General features: G+C 37.8%; 1 protein-coding gene across 2 annotated transcripts; it reads left to right on the forward strand.

The window, feature by feature from the left end:
- The first annotated feature begins 1832 nt into the window (after positions 1–1832).
- On the forward strand, positions 1833–10535 carry LOC123314283. 2 transcript variants are annotated; one of them, XM_044899455.1, is made up of 2 exons: positions 1833–2787; positions 10069–10535. In XM_044899455.1, the coding sequence occupies exons 1-2, from the start codon at positions 1988–1990 to the stop codon at positions 10112–10114; spliced, it is 846 nt and encodes a 281-aa protein (XP_044755390.1). In that variant the 5' UTR covers positions 1833–1987; the 3' UTR covers positions 10115–10535. The 2 variants fall into 2 exon arrangements, with proteins under 2 accessions (XP_044755390.1, XP_044755391.1); XM_044899456.1 differs by lacking the exon at positions 10069–10535 and adding an exon at positions 2858–2972.
- Positions 10536–15983: the final 5448 nt, after the last annotated feature.

Consider the following 15983-nt stretch of genomic DNA (forward strand, 5'->3'; position numbering starts at 1 on the left):
ACAATTCTCAGGGCTTGAAGACAATTACTTCAGCAAACACTACTAACTACACCATGTGCAATGAACATTTTACTGCAATTGAGAACTGTTCATTGACGTAAATTGTTGTATGCAGAAAGCATCCCTTGCATGAACGGCCTATTAAGTGTAAATGATGATCTTTATATGTCCATTCAATGATTCTCAATTGCTACTCTTTCAATATATTCAGAAATGCAGAGGTTTTATTGATTTCCATTTGGGAACCAAGTGACTGTCAAATTGTTGTTTAGAAAGTCAAAGTTTAATGAGACCTGCTGTGAGTGTTTTGTTCATTCATTAATCAATTTGCATATTGTGTCATGAAGAAACCATATCATAAGGAAATCATAAAAAAAAGCACCAAGAAACTATACTGACATACAGGTCTTGCATATGTCTGCAAGTTTTTTTTTTAAGTGTGGTTCTGAAAATTCTTTAAATAATACCGACATATGTAAGTAACTGGAATATGTATGCTATGATGGTTTATTGAATATTGGTTCATATTAATTTCTGATATATGTATATTTTACAAATTCAACTAAGCTCATTAATTCAGAACAACCTATTGTACAGAAACAACACCTTCGACATATAGCAGATCACCATATACTTCAGTGTCCTAGTTAAAGCTTCATTTATTGTCCACTATTTCAATTTCTGTAAATTTCTTATGAATTGCAAATAAACATCCAAAAGCGTTTTTCGTTGATATCAATTGATTCCAAACAATATTTAGATGAAAACTAACATCCTGATCACAAAGCAAAACCATACTTTTGTTTTGTCGCTCAGGATGTTTGTTTTCTGATAGAAACAATGTCAATATTGGAATGCAATACGAGAAATAGGATTCGAATTTCGCGCCCCTCAATTAAAAAACAGAAAACTGTTATCAAAAAGTTTTCCTGTATTGACAGTACGTTTTTAGCGCCATCTCATTGTCACGCGTGTTTTCACTGGCTAAAATGTAGTCGGTTTTTAGTACTAGCGATATGAGGGCGTTTCCTATCTTTCTACTCTATAATCTTTGGTTCAAATGAAAATTGAACCAGAGAGATATCTCCCTTTCTCTATGATAGAAATCAAAGCATATTTTTATATTAGTTATTACTGTTCTGCGATGTTCAAAGATCACCTTAAGAAAATATTCTTAATCGAGTTCACTGCAAATTATTATAGAAAGTAACAAGTGTTGATACTCCAATTTTCGTCTCCATACAGGGAGTTGCAAGGGTGCAACTTCCATACTATGAAGGGTACCCTCCATATTCCATATTATGGAGGATACCCTCAAAGATATTACACACATGTTATGGAGGTCTCTCTACCCTCCATAACACATGTGTAATATCTTTGGATACCCTCCATATTCCTATTCCATACAATGATGTTGGTTCGTGCAGAAGTGCTGCCATCTAGCGTATATGTCCCTTTTTTGACTGCTACGAATAGGTTTTGGGCGGTAGATTTCTTCACTGATATATGTTGTGATGTCTCTTTGTCAAATAATCAGCTATTGATGATAACTGAAGTTGGAGTAATGGAGGGTACCATCCATAACTAAAAATAATATACATTCTCCTTTTCTCTATTCTCCACATCAGAAACAACCAGATCAAAGATTATAGACTCTATATACTCTATAATCTTTGAACCAGATGTTACAAAGATTAACACTTTGATTAACAAAGAGGAACTCCTCTCTATGTTTCTCTATCCTCTATGTTTGAATTGTTTGAACAATCTCTATGATTGATTTGAATAAAGTTTTGCACTTTTACCAAAGAGTAACAACTCTTTGCTTTTACACCAACTTTGTTTACACATAGCTTTTGCAGCAAGTTATTGAATGATATTCACATAGACTAATAAAGGAAGGATTGTTATTAAGTAATATTGATTATTTAGTTATGACATATTGCTATTAATTACATGATTTGCTAAGTTTCATCGCGGAAATAGTATGGATTATTTTTCAACAGAAGATTATTCTTCAACAGAAGATGACGAGCTTTCAGAAGAAAGTAAATTGGATATATCTAAGAAAGTAGAAATATTGGAAAAAGATCGAGAAGCCAGATGGAATGATTTTATGGAGAGATATTCCACACGTGATTGTGGTTCATCAAGTGATGTTGTGGACATGGATAATATTGAAAATTTTGTGTCCAGGAGTTTGTGTCAAAAGAGTCTTGACTGTTCATCCCTTCAGAGTTCTGAAGTAGAACAAATTGATTTTGAGGCTAATGATTATCTTAAGCCTAGTTCTTCAAAAAATACAAGATCAAAGAATTGTATTGTAGATGAAATTAGTATATGTGAGAGTCAAAAGTCGGAATGTTTCAAATTATCTGAGAATATGAAGGAGGAAGAACAAATTATTGATCTCAAAAACTTCATTGAAAATGTTTTAAATATTAAATTGGAAGCATATTTTGTCCAGTTGTGGAGTTCTATTATTAAAAGAGATGGAAAACAATCTGTGTTGAGAAAAGTATTTCTTGAGAATATTAAGATTGTGAGGAAAAAAGTAGATGATGACTTAATTATAATGTATTTTGAAAAATGTATTCAGCTTCCTGATGTAAAAAAACTATTTCACACAATAGAGAAGGAGTTGCAAAGTAATTTGAAACTGTATTTTGCAATGAGAGAGAAAAACATTATAATACACGATGTTAATACCATAGAGAAGGAATGGGAACTATTGGAAAAACAGATTTCCACAAAAGAAATATGTTGGTACCACGCAATATTGTATGGGTAAGTTCTATCTAGAAAAATAATATATATATATATATTTATTGTTATTTGTATTGGAAATCTGTTGAAGCTATCAAGGTCTTGTGATGGTAGTGTGAGAACCACCCATTCTTGGAAGACTAATTCATATCATCTGGGATATTCAAGGTCTTCATATAATAGCATCGTGTAAGTTGGTCTCTTCAATGTTTGAGTGAAATAATTACTGATTCAAAATTCAAATTTTCTAAAGGACTTGAAAAGCTTTTAAGGAGCAATGGAGGTTGACAAAGAGGCTCAACTATATATTACAGCTCTGAAATCGAGATTGCTTCATTAACTGTTGGGGTCCTTTGTCTTATACTTGAGACAAAGAGAAAAATTAAACTATCACTCTTGCTCTTCGGTTTATTCACACCTTGCAATATGTACAACAACACTCCTTAGGTCAGGATGGTTCAGGTTTCGTTAAATTAATTTTCCTAAGAGGCTCAACTATATATTACAGCTCTGAAATCGAGATTGCTTCATTAACTGTTGGGGTCCTTTGTCTTATTCTTGAGACAAAGAGAAAAATTAAACTATCACACTTGCTCTTCCGTTTATTCACACCTTGCAATATGTACAACACCACTCCTTAGGTCAGGATGGTTCAGGTTTCGTTAAATTAATTTTCCTAAGTACAGCCGACTTGCTTTTTACTGCGGTTTTCCACACACCTACTTCTCTATTCTAATCTTGACCTTAAAAACTCTATCTATTTCTAAATTGGTAGGGGGGTGTAAGGAGAAAGGATGCGTTTTATAGCCTCTCCTCTCAAATGCCAACCTCACCTACTCGCGGTGCACCCTGTTCTTACGAACGAGGCTACGGCGACCGAACATGAGCGGTATAACTCTGTTTCCCACAATCACCTAGCCTAAATATTGGCTTGAGCAGGAAATGGCTACCTGCGTTGCTTAACCCCCTATTAGGTACCCAATTCCGCCTTGAGACTGGTTGCATATAAGTGGATACAAAATTATTCCCTGTGAGCAGTTTAGTTCAACTGCCCATGTCCACCTTCATTTTGTGAGAACAGGTGTTGATGTAAATCAGTTAACTATTTTCGAAAAAAAAATGTAGATTATACATAAGCTAACTTGAAACTATACGGAAATAATTGAAAAAAAAAAAAACTTGGGCATTAGAGGGTTAAGTTACGTCTCAGACCTTGTCGTCTCAGGATACCTGTGCCACAAGATAATCTAGTCGCAACCGCAACCAAAGTTGCACTGACAGAGTTACCAGTGCAGCTTCAAAACACCTTCTAACGCAGCTTCTACAAAAAGATGGATCAGTCGAACAGGACAAAATTTGTATCCGGAGGTAAAATACCCTCCCATTCGGATCTCCGGGGGAGGGTGCCTGAGCGAGTGAATCATCGTACAACAACCAATAAAAAGCACATAGCTTTTGCAGCATGGAACGTCAGAACCTTGCTAGACAACCCCAGGGCCGACCGACCAGAGAGACGTACTGCCCTAATCGATAAGGAACTGCAACGAACATCCATTGCAATAGTTGCTTTAAGCGAGACACGTTTCTCGGACGAAGGTAGCTTGGTAGAACATGCTTATACTTTTTTTCTGTAAGGGCTTGCCAGAAGGCCAAATCAGACAACATGGTGTAGACTTTGCCATTAGAAACGACCTGGCCGCTAAACTAACCGAAAATCCAGTTGGCATCTCAGAACGTTTAATGACTCTACGCTTTCCTGCAGCAAATAACACGTTTGTGAACATCATTGCAGTATACGCACCCACTTTGAACTCCTCTGACAACTCAAAGGACACTTTCTACGAAACACTCGTTGCTACATTAAGTAAAATCCCGAAACGGAAACGAATTATCCTCCTTGGAGACTTCAACGCCAGAGTGGGCAGATGACCAGACTCAGAACTATGGCCGGGAATAATAGGGAAACACGGCACAGATAGCATTAATTCGAACGGAGAACGTCTGCTGGCTCTTTGTGCAGAACACAATCTGTGTATAACGAACACCTTCTTTCAAGGGGGACCTGGCGCCACCCGCGCTCAGGGCATTGGCATACTCTCGACTACGTTATCGTGAGAAGAAAAGATCTCAAAGAGGTGTTGGTCATTAAACCCAGAGCAGATCTGGAGTGCTGGACTGATCATAGGCTGGTAATCTCAAGAATGAAGATCTCAATGCTCCCAAAATACCAACGCAAGCCAAAGTTACTTAGAGAGCGCCTTTAAATCTCCAAACTACAAAACCCTTTTACAAAGGAAAGTTTCACAGCTGCCGTCAAAGATAGCCTAACACCACCGGATTGTAACGACGACATTGAGAGTCATTGGCTCCGCTTCAAATCATCTCTTACAAATACAGCGAAAGAAATACTGGACACAGAACGCTCCCGAAAATCCCTAGACTGGTTCGCCGACAAAGAAACCCATATCGCACCCCTTCTGGAGGCAAAACACAAAGCGATGAAAACAGCAATTAACAAGCCCGGCGATGTTGCAAAAAATGTTTCATAAACATAAAACGCGAGGTCCGTCGAGAAATAAGAAAAATCAAGGACAGCTGGTGGAGAGAAAAAGCTAGGGAAATACAAGCTTACGCCGATAACCATGACTACTAGCGTTTTTTCGAAGCTATTAAAACTGTTTATGGTCCAAGCAGAAAAGCTAACTTTCCTATAAGAGATGCTTATGGAGCTATTCTAACTGATGATAGAAAAATTCTCGAAATATGGAAGGAGCATTACTCACAGGTCTTGAATCAAAATAACGACTCGGATTTATCCATTTTAGACCTGCTCCCCGCGTATAGTCCGATGACATCGCTTGATGACGAAATCTCAATGTCGGAAATCATAAGTGGGATTAAAATTATGAAAAATGATAAGTCACCTGGTCTAGACGGCATTCCAGCGGAGATATTCAAAGCCTTGGATGAAGACATTGTCAATAGTCTCCTAACACTATTCCGCAAGATCTGGGAACAGGGAGATGTGCCACAAGACTTCAGAGACGCTTTAGTTATCAACCTCTATAAGAACAAAGGCGATACGTCGAATTGCAACAACTACAAGGTCTTATCGTTGCTTAGTGTGGCCGGTAAAATTCTCTCGAAGATTATGGCTAATCGTCTGGTTCCACTCTTAGAAAAGCTATTACCTGAATCCCAGTGCGGCTTTCGACCAAATCGAGGTACGGTGTACCTAATTTTTACACTGCGACAGCTGCAAGAGAATGCCCGTGAACAACAATCAAGGATCTATACAGCCTACATCGATTTAAGTAAGGCATTCGACTCGGTGAATCGGAGAGCGCTATGGAGAATCATGGCTCGTCTTGGAGTACCCGAAAAATTCTTAACAGTGTGTAAAAGCCTTCATACCAACAACACCGCTAGAATACAGCATAATGGTTCTACAACCGACCGTTTCTCAACCAACTCTGGAATAAAACAAGGCTGCGTATTAGCGCCTTTATTGTTCAATATTTTCGCAATAGCTGTATCGATAATTGCTGACATGAGTATGCCCGTAAGAGGTGTTGGGATAAGATACAGATTTGATGGAGGCCTGTTTAACCTGAAGCGCCTCAGAGCAAAAACCCGTACCAAGTTTATCACTGAACTTCAATATGCAGGCGACTGCGCACTCATCGCTAGCAGCCCAGAGGATCTACAGATAATGTTGGACACCTATAAACATATATACGAAGCTCTAGGCCTTAGACTCAATATCCACTAAAGCAAAATCCTGCCAGAAAGCCTTCAAACAGATATCAGCCTGGAGAATGAAACTCTAGAACAGGTCGAGCAGTTCAAATACTTGGGAAGCTCCATAAATACTAGGGCTAACCTAGATACGGAAATACAAAACCGTATCAATTCGGCATCACGGGCATTCTGGAAGCTAAACGACAGAGTGTTTCAAAATCATGACCTCAATCTGAAGACCAAGACAGCTGTTTGCAAAGCAGTGGTCCTCCCAACGCTTCTTTACGGAAGCGAAAGCTGGACGCCCTACAGGCGACACATTAAACAGCTTGAACAAACGCAACAACGTGATGACGTTGACAGATAATGCACGTCAGATGGTTCCACAAAGTTTTGAATGCAGAAGTCTTGCAACGCGCGAGTTGTACAACAATTGAGACTCACGTAACGAGGGCCCGACTCAGATGGAACGGCCACATTCTGTGGATGCAAGACACAAGACTCCCCAAAATAGCTCTATATGGCGAATTCACTGAGGGAGACCGGAAACCAGGAGGCCAGTACAACCGGTTTAAGGATACACTACATCAATCCCTAAAATCAGTTAATTCCAATCATAACTGGGAACAACTAGCGTTAGACAAGGTTACAATGGAGGTCTTGGGTACACATTTATAGTGGAGACTCGAGAAGGATACAGCGGCGGCCAGATCTGGTTGGTGACTATCCATGCCCGGAATGTGGTATGATTTGTAGGTCACGGTTGGGTCTCTACAGTCACAGGAGAGCACACAGTCGCAATTAGCCCTGAAAAATTAAGAGTCTGTTCGCACTTTTTTTTCTCTTCCTTTTTCTTTTTGTTTTTTCTCTTTTTTTGGTCTTTTTGTAGATTCATTCCCGGCAACGGTATACAGCAATGAATCAATGAAAGGGGATCTCTATCAATTACACCTGCTAAAACGTTGTTCGAAAGCATTTCAAGCACTTACCACATAGTAGCATGTGCATCATAGCTTAGCTATTTAGGGCCTTGTGCACCGACTTATTTAAGGCGAGATTAACGTTATACTGGATTATTTCTCTGATTTCTATAGCAGTTACCATAGCAATCACCGAATTAACGTTAATCCTGTCTTAAATAAGTTGGTGCAATCGGATTTAAAAGGCATTCTACCTAAGGTGCCGTTAAGAAGGGAAGAGGAAGAGAAATTTAAATGACATTTTTCTCCTGCTGCAGACCTTCTAATATGTGGTTTCAAGGATATTTCATGAAAAATGTAGTTCATTGGGCAAAGTCAATCATATTACATATGTATATTCATTTCACATTTGGGAACGAAAAAGAAAATTATATTTGACATTTTTCAGAAAGAAAAACTAAATTAGGTTTTGCACTGATACTTCATCCATTTCAAGCATTTTCCTTCAATAAAAATAAAAATGCAGAATAAAACCAGCACAACAAATATTTGAAACTGAAATTCTGTATTCTTTTTTTGTGTATTGTGTGTAGTATACCTATTGATTAATTCTTCAATCAGTGAAAATCTGCACGTTCTTTCAACATCAACTGTTGAATTATTTATTGTCCTGGTATTGTGGGAATCGAAAAGGGACTAAGTTCCCTTCAACTGCATATGGAGAAAAGTCATGTGGTGTGATTCCTTTTAATCCCATGTATAGATGTATAGTCTTTGTTATTGTCGACCACGAGAAATTATTGTACACACATCAAGTGTGTACAGCGAAAAAGCATGCTATTTTGGGCATGCTCTTTTGCATCACGTGAAACAGTACCATGAATGTACTATTTATACAAAGGCTATAGCTACCAGAGACAGGTTGTCTCTGATAGCTACAGTTGGTAAACGCATCGTATTGCTCACACGGGCAACAATTTGCAGGCGATTCAAACACAGCTATAGACGGCTGTGATTAAAACAATGGCTACGAGCAGAGACAACCTGTCTCTGGCTACGAGAGTCCAACAACCGGTTCGTGGTTGGAAATTGGTTAGTGTGAGTTGAGCCTAAGATCCAAGGTCTCTAATGGGCCCCATACACTATGCGATTGTCTGCAGTCCGTCGCCTCATCAGGAGCATAGGAGATCAATATCGCAGAACACCAACACTAGACTGTTGCGTAGGTTAAATTTCTCCTATTTGTTTCATATTGTTACCTACTTCGTTATCCTTGGTTTCATTATATGTAATATATATGTATATGTAATAGCGGAATAACAGAAAGTAGTCAATTAAATAACAATCATTCTGATAATATATTTTCATATGTATATATAAACTAAAAAACTAAGGAAATGTAACTTTTTCGGTATCAATCACAAGTTCAAATCAACTCCAATCATAACTCCATCTAATCATCAAAACAAAATAAAAATTAAAATAAAATAATAAGGGAGTCAAGGGACTATTTGAAACATTATGAACTAGAGTGGCTTTTCGAATTGGGTTCAGAGTTCTCTTTAGAAGAGAGCAGATGCAACTATTCGATCTCAAATGAGCGCAGAAGCATTTACGAGTGTATGCTACTGCACAAAACAGGATCTCGCAGTTGCGCAACTGTTCAATTTGTCTCAAGGCACAATCTACATATTTGATAGTCCGACTTTCGGCGCTTAGTAATTAAATGCATGGCCGTCACTTCTGCGACTAAACAGTTACTGAACTAAAAATTGCAGGTTAGCGGATGGCCTATAGGCAAAAACGGGAAATTGCCTAAATTTTGGAAAAATCAATTCGTTGCTTTTTAGTCTAGGCGTTATCAATAGATTATAAAAAAATATTTTATTGAAAACTACATATTTGTATACATGTACGGATAGTTTATGATATGAAATAATTACCCGAATGCCTTATTCGGGAATAAGGATGTAATGTGCAGGTTTTCAGATGTAAAACAAAATTACAATCTAAAATTTTTATATTTTTCGACTGGTCAAAAACCGTTTAAGGGATTAGCGAATAAAATACTATCCAACATAAACCAACCCTAACCCAACCTAGCTAAATTGAAGGAAGAGCCCAACTTTGAGAAAAACCGTTTCCTTTTTTCTTCGTTATTTTTTGAAAACTATTGCTGGTAACGCGATGAAATTTTGTATGAAAAACCGATCATCCAGCCCGAAATATATTTTTCATAATTAATTGCGTATTATTTTGGCTTGGTAAAACATATTTAGAGGTTTTTATTCGATCATTTTCCCTCTTGAACTTAATACTTCATTCTGCAGGTTATTGAGTAACGCGTTTTCAGCTTAAACACACCTACCAACTTTTACTGTTTATTATTTAGTACCTTATGGAAATTTCAAGTCGGATTACGGTAATTTAAATTAATTCGCAATTTCGATTTGGCATTACTGATCGGCTGATTACTTCTAAGACAGTTTTTGTGAATTCGTTTCGATCTAGAAACTAACAACTCTAAAATTGAAAATGTTTTATTTGAAGACTCATAACTTTTTCCGAACCGTCTTGCAGATTTGTTTCGGAAAATGCTAAATTTGAAAAGATATTCTACATATTAGGATTTTTTTTGCAGATTTTCACCATTATTCGTTTTCAAGAATGATATACTGCAGCAATAGAAGAGATGTTTCTTTTTGATAATTCAAATGAAAAGTGAGTAACTGAGAAACAGTGATAAAATCTGCTGATAGGATCAAATCACAAATCAATCTGCTCAAATGTGAAAATCTTTGTGTTTTGTCGAATTCAATTGTCGCTTTTGATAATTTTTTATTGAAATTTGATGTATATGATTGTAATAACTGTGTTCCACCTGCAGCAATTGTAAAAAAATAAGGCAATCTACGAATACGAATTTTATTTCACTCTTTTTATATCAGTTTGTCCTACTGTACCAGTTGATGTCATTTTGATATTATACCCATTTATTTTTGTATTTCTTGTAACTTCTAGTAATTTTTGTTGTATTCTTTCATTAGACATGTTGTTTTATTGTGTTTAAACTATACTTAGGTATTTATAATAAAAATTAGAAAATTGTGTTTTTGTTTTGAAATATGTTGACAAACATAATATATGGACTGATATGGACATGTACATTTAAATCACTTGAGAATATGAGGTGATTTTTTTATTACAAAGATAAGACCGCTTGTCGTTTTTACAGTGGTGGCAATAGCATACTTTGATCTGTGAGCATTGATGTAAGAAATGCGAACTTTTACATAAAGGACTAGCGAAAAATCTGCCTTCAGAAGACGAGGAAGCCGTAGAGCGTTGGAGCCATGTGGCTTTAGTCTCGATGAACTAGATTCAGCCGTTTTTGAAAGCTCCAATATACGAATTTGTTGTGTGACAAACTCAATTGAATGTCTATACGTAGAAATGCCCCCCGATGGCATCCTATTTTCGAAAGCACACTCAGTATTTGAATTTTTATTCAAGGCTTCGCAAAATAAAAGAAAATCAGTAAGATCTGGGAGTTTTAAGAATTTGATTGAATTCACGGGTGTTTCATGGATATGTAGAAATTATTTGAGCGACGCTAGTGAGGAATGCGATATGGACTTGAATTGTAATTTGAGAAATAAATTCGATCCCTTTGATGTAAACTCTCGTTGAGTGTCTCTATTTAATCTTGAATATCTTCAAACTTACGAGAAAAATTAGAAAGTTGGTGGACAAAGTAGTTAACTTTAGCAATATTGTCGTCGGAATATGATTTAAATTTATTGTAAATGGATATAACAGTCGCGAAAATATCATCCCTCTGAGATAACCGTGTTTCTTCATCGCTTTTTGAATTTCAGGATCGATCTCTTCCGTCTTAGATGTCATGTTGAATGTCCAAAAAAGCAAAGAATAGAAAAAGAGAAGAACGCCTGATCGAATCTACTGAAAAATAGAAAATTCGGCAACGTCAACTTTTCCTTTTCGGGAACAAACGAGCCGGCAACGTCGCACAGATTTTAAACGAAGGAAAGTTGAATTTTGAAACTGAAGAAAGCGAAAAAACGCTTATTTCAAAAACAAATTACGTGAAACTACAAGATTCGGCACGATAGGACTATATGTCAATTACTGATTGGACTGTATTTTTGTTCGGAAATCAAATTCAAATTCGAGATTGTAAAGAACCATCTAAAGAGTTTAAAATTCCTACCTGTATTCTCAGGGCATGATTTTCATGAATTTTTCTGCTCTTCAACAAAATCCAACTGGCCAGCGGATTTAAGTTTTACTGGGAATTCTTCCACCAGGACTATGCTCTGGCGATCTCAAATGATGGCCTTTGAATCCGTATGTATAATATAGGATGCATGCAAATAAACACTTAGTTCACGGTTGCGAAAATACAAAATATCCGAAACTGAGTACAACTTTAAAAAATTCAACGAGAAAACAATTAGCGAAATCAATCAATCGGCGAAAATTCGAATCATAATGAACACATTGGTACATTGATAAGAAAATCAAATCGGGGTATGTATGACTCACGACTCATGACATTGATCGATCAATTTCAAGGATGAATGTGGAAATGAAATTTTCCTTTGAATAGTCAAATAAATGGCGTTAACAAGGATTATCGAAGAAAAGGCGGGAGAAGGTGTAATTGAACGGTCCGATAGCCCCTCTGGACATCGCCTGTAGTATTGGTGAAGAAGAAGGATGGGTCCACTAGATTCTTCGAAGATTATAGGCAGCTCCATCAGGCCACGAAAAAGGACAGCTATCGCTAACCGAGAATTTATGATACCCTGGACACACTCTCGGTATCGAGTTGGTTTTCCACCTTGGATTTGGAGAGTGGATATTGGCAGGTTGGCTTGGATCCAAAAGACAAAGAGAAAACTGCCTTCAGTATTGGCAGTTTAATGTTATGCCTTTCGGTCTATGCAATGCTCTTGCCACATTTGAGCGTCTGATGGAGACAATATTGAGAGGAATCTTCTGGAAAACTTGTTTGGTATACCTAGATGATGTGGTATTGTGGTGGTAGTGGAAAAATCATTCCAAAATCACTTACACAACCTATCCAGCTCCTTTTCCAGCGACTTCCTGATGTTAAGTCCTAAAATGTAATCTATTTCGAAGAAGAAGTATTATAAGGACACGTAGTTTCACGTGGAGGTGTGAAAGTTGATCCCTATAAGATCAAGGCGGTACAGGAATGGCTGCAGTCCAAGAAACAGACCATATGGAAACAAGTACATTTTGGACTATTTTACAAAATGGGTGGAAGCCTAAGGTATTCCTAATCAAGGGGCTGTATAGTATGGTAGCTGATAAATTGGTCAAAGAGTTCTTCTGCAGATTTGGAATACCTCTAGAGCTGCATTGTGATTAAGTCCGAAATTTTGGGTTATTCCAAGAAGTATGCAGGAAATTGGGGATTCACAAAACTACACCTATTGATCCACGATCAGACGGAATATGGTCGAAAGAATGAATCGGATCATGGAGAAACATCTAGCCAAATTAGTTTCTGATCACCAGCAAGACTGGGATGAATATTTACATATACACCTATTCACCATGGCATATGGATCTTCGGTTAAAGAATCTACCAAGGAAACTCCATCCAATATATATAATTTTCGGCCGAGAAATAAGACTGCCTTGTGTCATGGAGTTTGGATGTAAGCCTGGAGAAGACGTAGATGAGGAGGACTACGTTATTAAATTAAGAAAACAAGCTGTATGTATTACATTTATGACAAGGTACGCAATGAAATGCAGCAAGCAAGTGCCGAATGAAAATGCGCTACATTATGGCTATCGAAGGTGGGTTCATCGCTGGAGGTCTGGTGTGGGTGCATAATACACAAAGGAGGAAAGGTTTTTCACCAAAGCTGCAGAGAGAATGGGAGGGACCGCATGAAGTTATGCAGAGGATAAATGATGTAGTTTATAGGATGAGGAAGCTCCCTAGAGGAAAACCGAAGGTCGTCCATTTCAACCGATTGAATTTTTCACCAAAGCTGTAGAGAGTGGGAGAGATCGCATGAAGTTATACAGAGGATAAATGATGTTGTTAAGGCGTTACTTAGAGAAAACAGAAAAGAATTCAAAATAGTAAACATGGACATAGAAACGCCCCGAAACCGAGAAATAAATGAAGTAACGGTAGCAGAAATAAAGAAAGCTCTAATGAAGTCAAAGAATGGAAAGGCTGCTGGGCCCGGAAATACTCACATTGAGTTGATCAAGTATGGGGCGAGTATACTACTTGAAAATCTGGCAAATAAGTGCTTACTGGACGGTGATAACATTCCAGAAGAATGGAATATAGCACACATAAGCTCTATTAATAAAAAAGGCGACAAAAGGGTATGTCAAAATTATAGGGGCATAAGTGTGACTAACTCAGTGGGGAGATTGTACGGCCGAATAATAAAACAGAGAATCGAACAAGACATAGAAGATATAGAAGAGCAGTCAGGGTTTCGTGCTGGAAGATCATCATGTGTTGACAACATATTTGTATTACAACAAAAACTAGAAAAACGAATGTCTCGTAGTCTGTCTACTCACCTCGTATTTGTTGATCTAGAAAAAGCATACGACACGCTACCTTTAAAGAAACTTTTCGAAGTATTGACAAGGGTTGGCCTGAGGAAAACGTATGTACGCGCCATATGGAATATGTACAAGGACAGTAAGAGCCTGGTAAAAATGGGGAACACCCAATCAGAAAAATTCCACACAACAAAGGGGCTTAAGCAGGGATGCAGCTTATCACCTACATTGTTCAAAATATACATCCAAGAAGCTATTTATAACTGGAGAAGGAAAACAGCAGAAATGGGAATACAAATGAATGATGAATGTCTATCAACCCTCCTATTCGCCGATTACCAAGTTATCGTAACTAATGACGAGAACGATGCTGACTATATGTTCAGAAAGTTGAAAGAAGAATTTGAAGCATGGGGTCTGACCATAAACATGAACCAATCTGAATATTCAAAAGTAGGAGACCAACAAGAAGAAGACCCAGATCTGCAAATCCATAATCTGAAAAAATGTAGCCAGGTCAAATACTTAGGAAGCATCATTTCGAAAGATGGAACATCAAAAAAGGATATAGAAAACAGGACACAGTTAGGAAGGAAGGCAATCCGATTGCTAAACTCGTTACTCTGGTCAACCAGAATAAAACTTCAAACAAAGATGATTATCTACACATCGATTGTAGAGCCAATTTTGACCTACGGATGTGAATGCTGGCAACTCTCAAAGAGGGAGAGAAGGATGATAGACACGGTGGAAATGGATTTCTTGAGGAGATCGTGCAATATATCCAGAATGCAACATATTAGAAATGAAGACATTAGAAGGAAAACTGGGCGGATATTAACAACAGCCGAAAGAGTAGAAACGAGGCAGCTATCATGGTACGGGCATGTAATGAGAAAGGAGGAGATGAGATGGCCCAAGAAAGCTTTAAGATACATACCAGAGAACAGGAGAAGAAGAGGAAGACCGATAACGCAATGGATAGAAGGGATTAGGAAAAATATGAGAGATCGAGCCATCGAGGAGGAAGATTGGAAGGATAGGGAGGTGTGGAGATCAAAATGCGGGATGCGGCATAGGCTGCATATATATATATATATATATATATATATATATATATATATATATATATATATATATATATATATATATATATATATATATATAAATGATGTACTTTACAGGATTAGGAAGTTCCCTAGAGGAAAACCGAAGGTCGATCATTTCAACCGATTGGCTCCGTACGCGCAGGGCGAAGAATAAAAGTACGTCTTGTGGAAGTACCAATGTAAGATAGCAGCTATTACCAAAAGTTTATGGATTGCTATGGTTAGACACGCGTTGCATGGTTTTGCATCACACAGGAAGTACATCAAGACCTCTTCACAGTTTCTGAGGGTTACCCTCTCGCTCATTGTGTAGCGGAACGAACAGAGGAGAGCAGAGGAATAGCAAGAGTATTCAGAAACAAATTTGGACGTCAGAAAGTGCCTACTATTGGGACAGCAGCCAAGAATCGGAAAAGCTTTGAAATTGAAGGCTGAAGGTCGGTTCATTTATTACCTAGCCACCAAGTAGCAATCCCATCAGAAGACAACCTATCAGAATTTATGGGCGGTACCGAGAACGGCAATCTATAGCTTGAAAAAAGACCAACGCTTTGTGGTTAGAGAATTAGCTGGTCTCAAGCTTGTTTGTAGACTGGACCACCTGAACTGGCGGGTTGTGCAAAAAGCATGATGGAGGTGGTATTTCAGAAGAGTGGTATACAGATTTAGGTATGCAATTTTGAAACGAAGCAAACCAAGGAGCCTAGCAGAACTGTGGAGTGCTACTTACATTAGAGATTAGAAGGGCTACTGTAAGAATGGCGATGATTGCAGGTTTCGCCACGGTCCTCGCGGAGAAATTCATGGAATCTCTTCTGGGCTTAAGGAGGGGAGAATGTAACCAGTTCGCCCCTGC

This window comes from Coccinella septempunctata, chromosome 5, assembly GCF_907165205.1.
Source record: "Coccinella septempunctata chromosome 5, icCocSept1.1, whole genome shotgun sequence".
NCBI lineage: Eukaryota > Metazoa > Arthropoda > Insecta > Coleoptera > Coccinellidae > Coccinella > Coccinella septempunctata.

Excerpts from the sequence above, each read along its gene's own strand:
- LOC123314283 (XM_044899455.1), top strand. The coding sequence starts at position 1,988 with ATGGATTATTTTTCAACAGAAGATTATTCTTCAACAGAAGATGACGAG. Across the intron at positions 2,788-10,068 it reads TACCACGCAATATTGTATGG|ATTTTCACCATTATTCGTTT; the intron begins GTAAGTTCTATC and ends TTTTTTTTGCAG.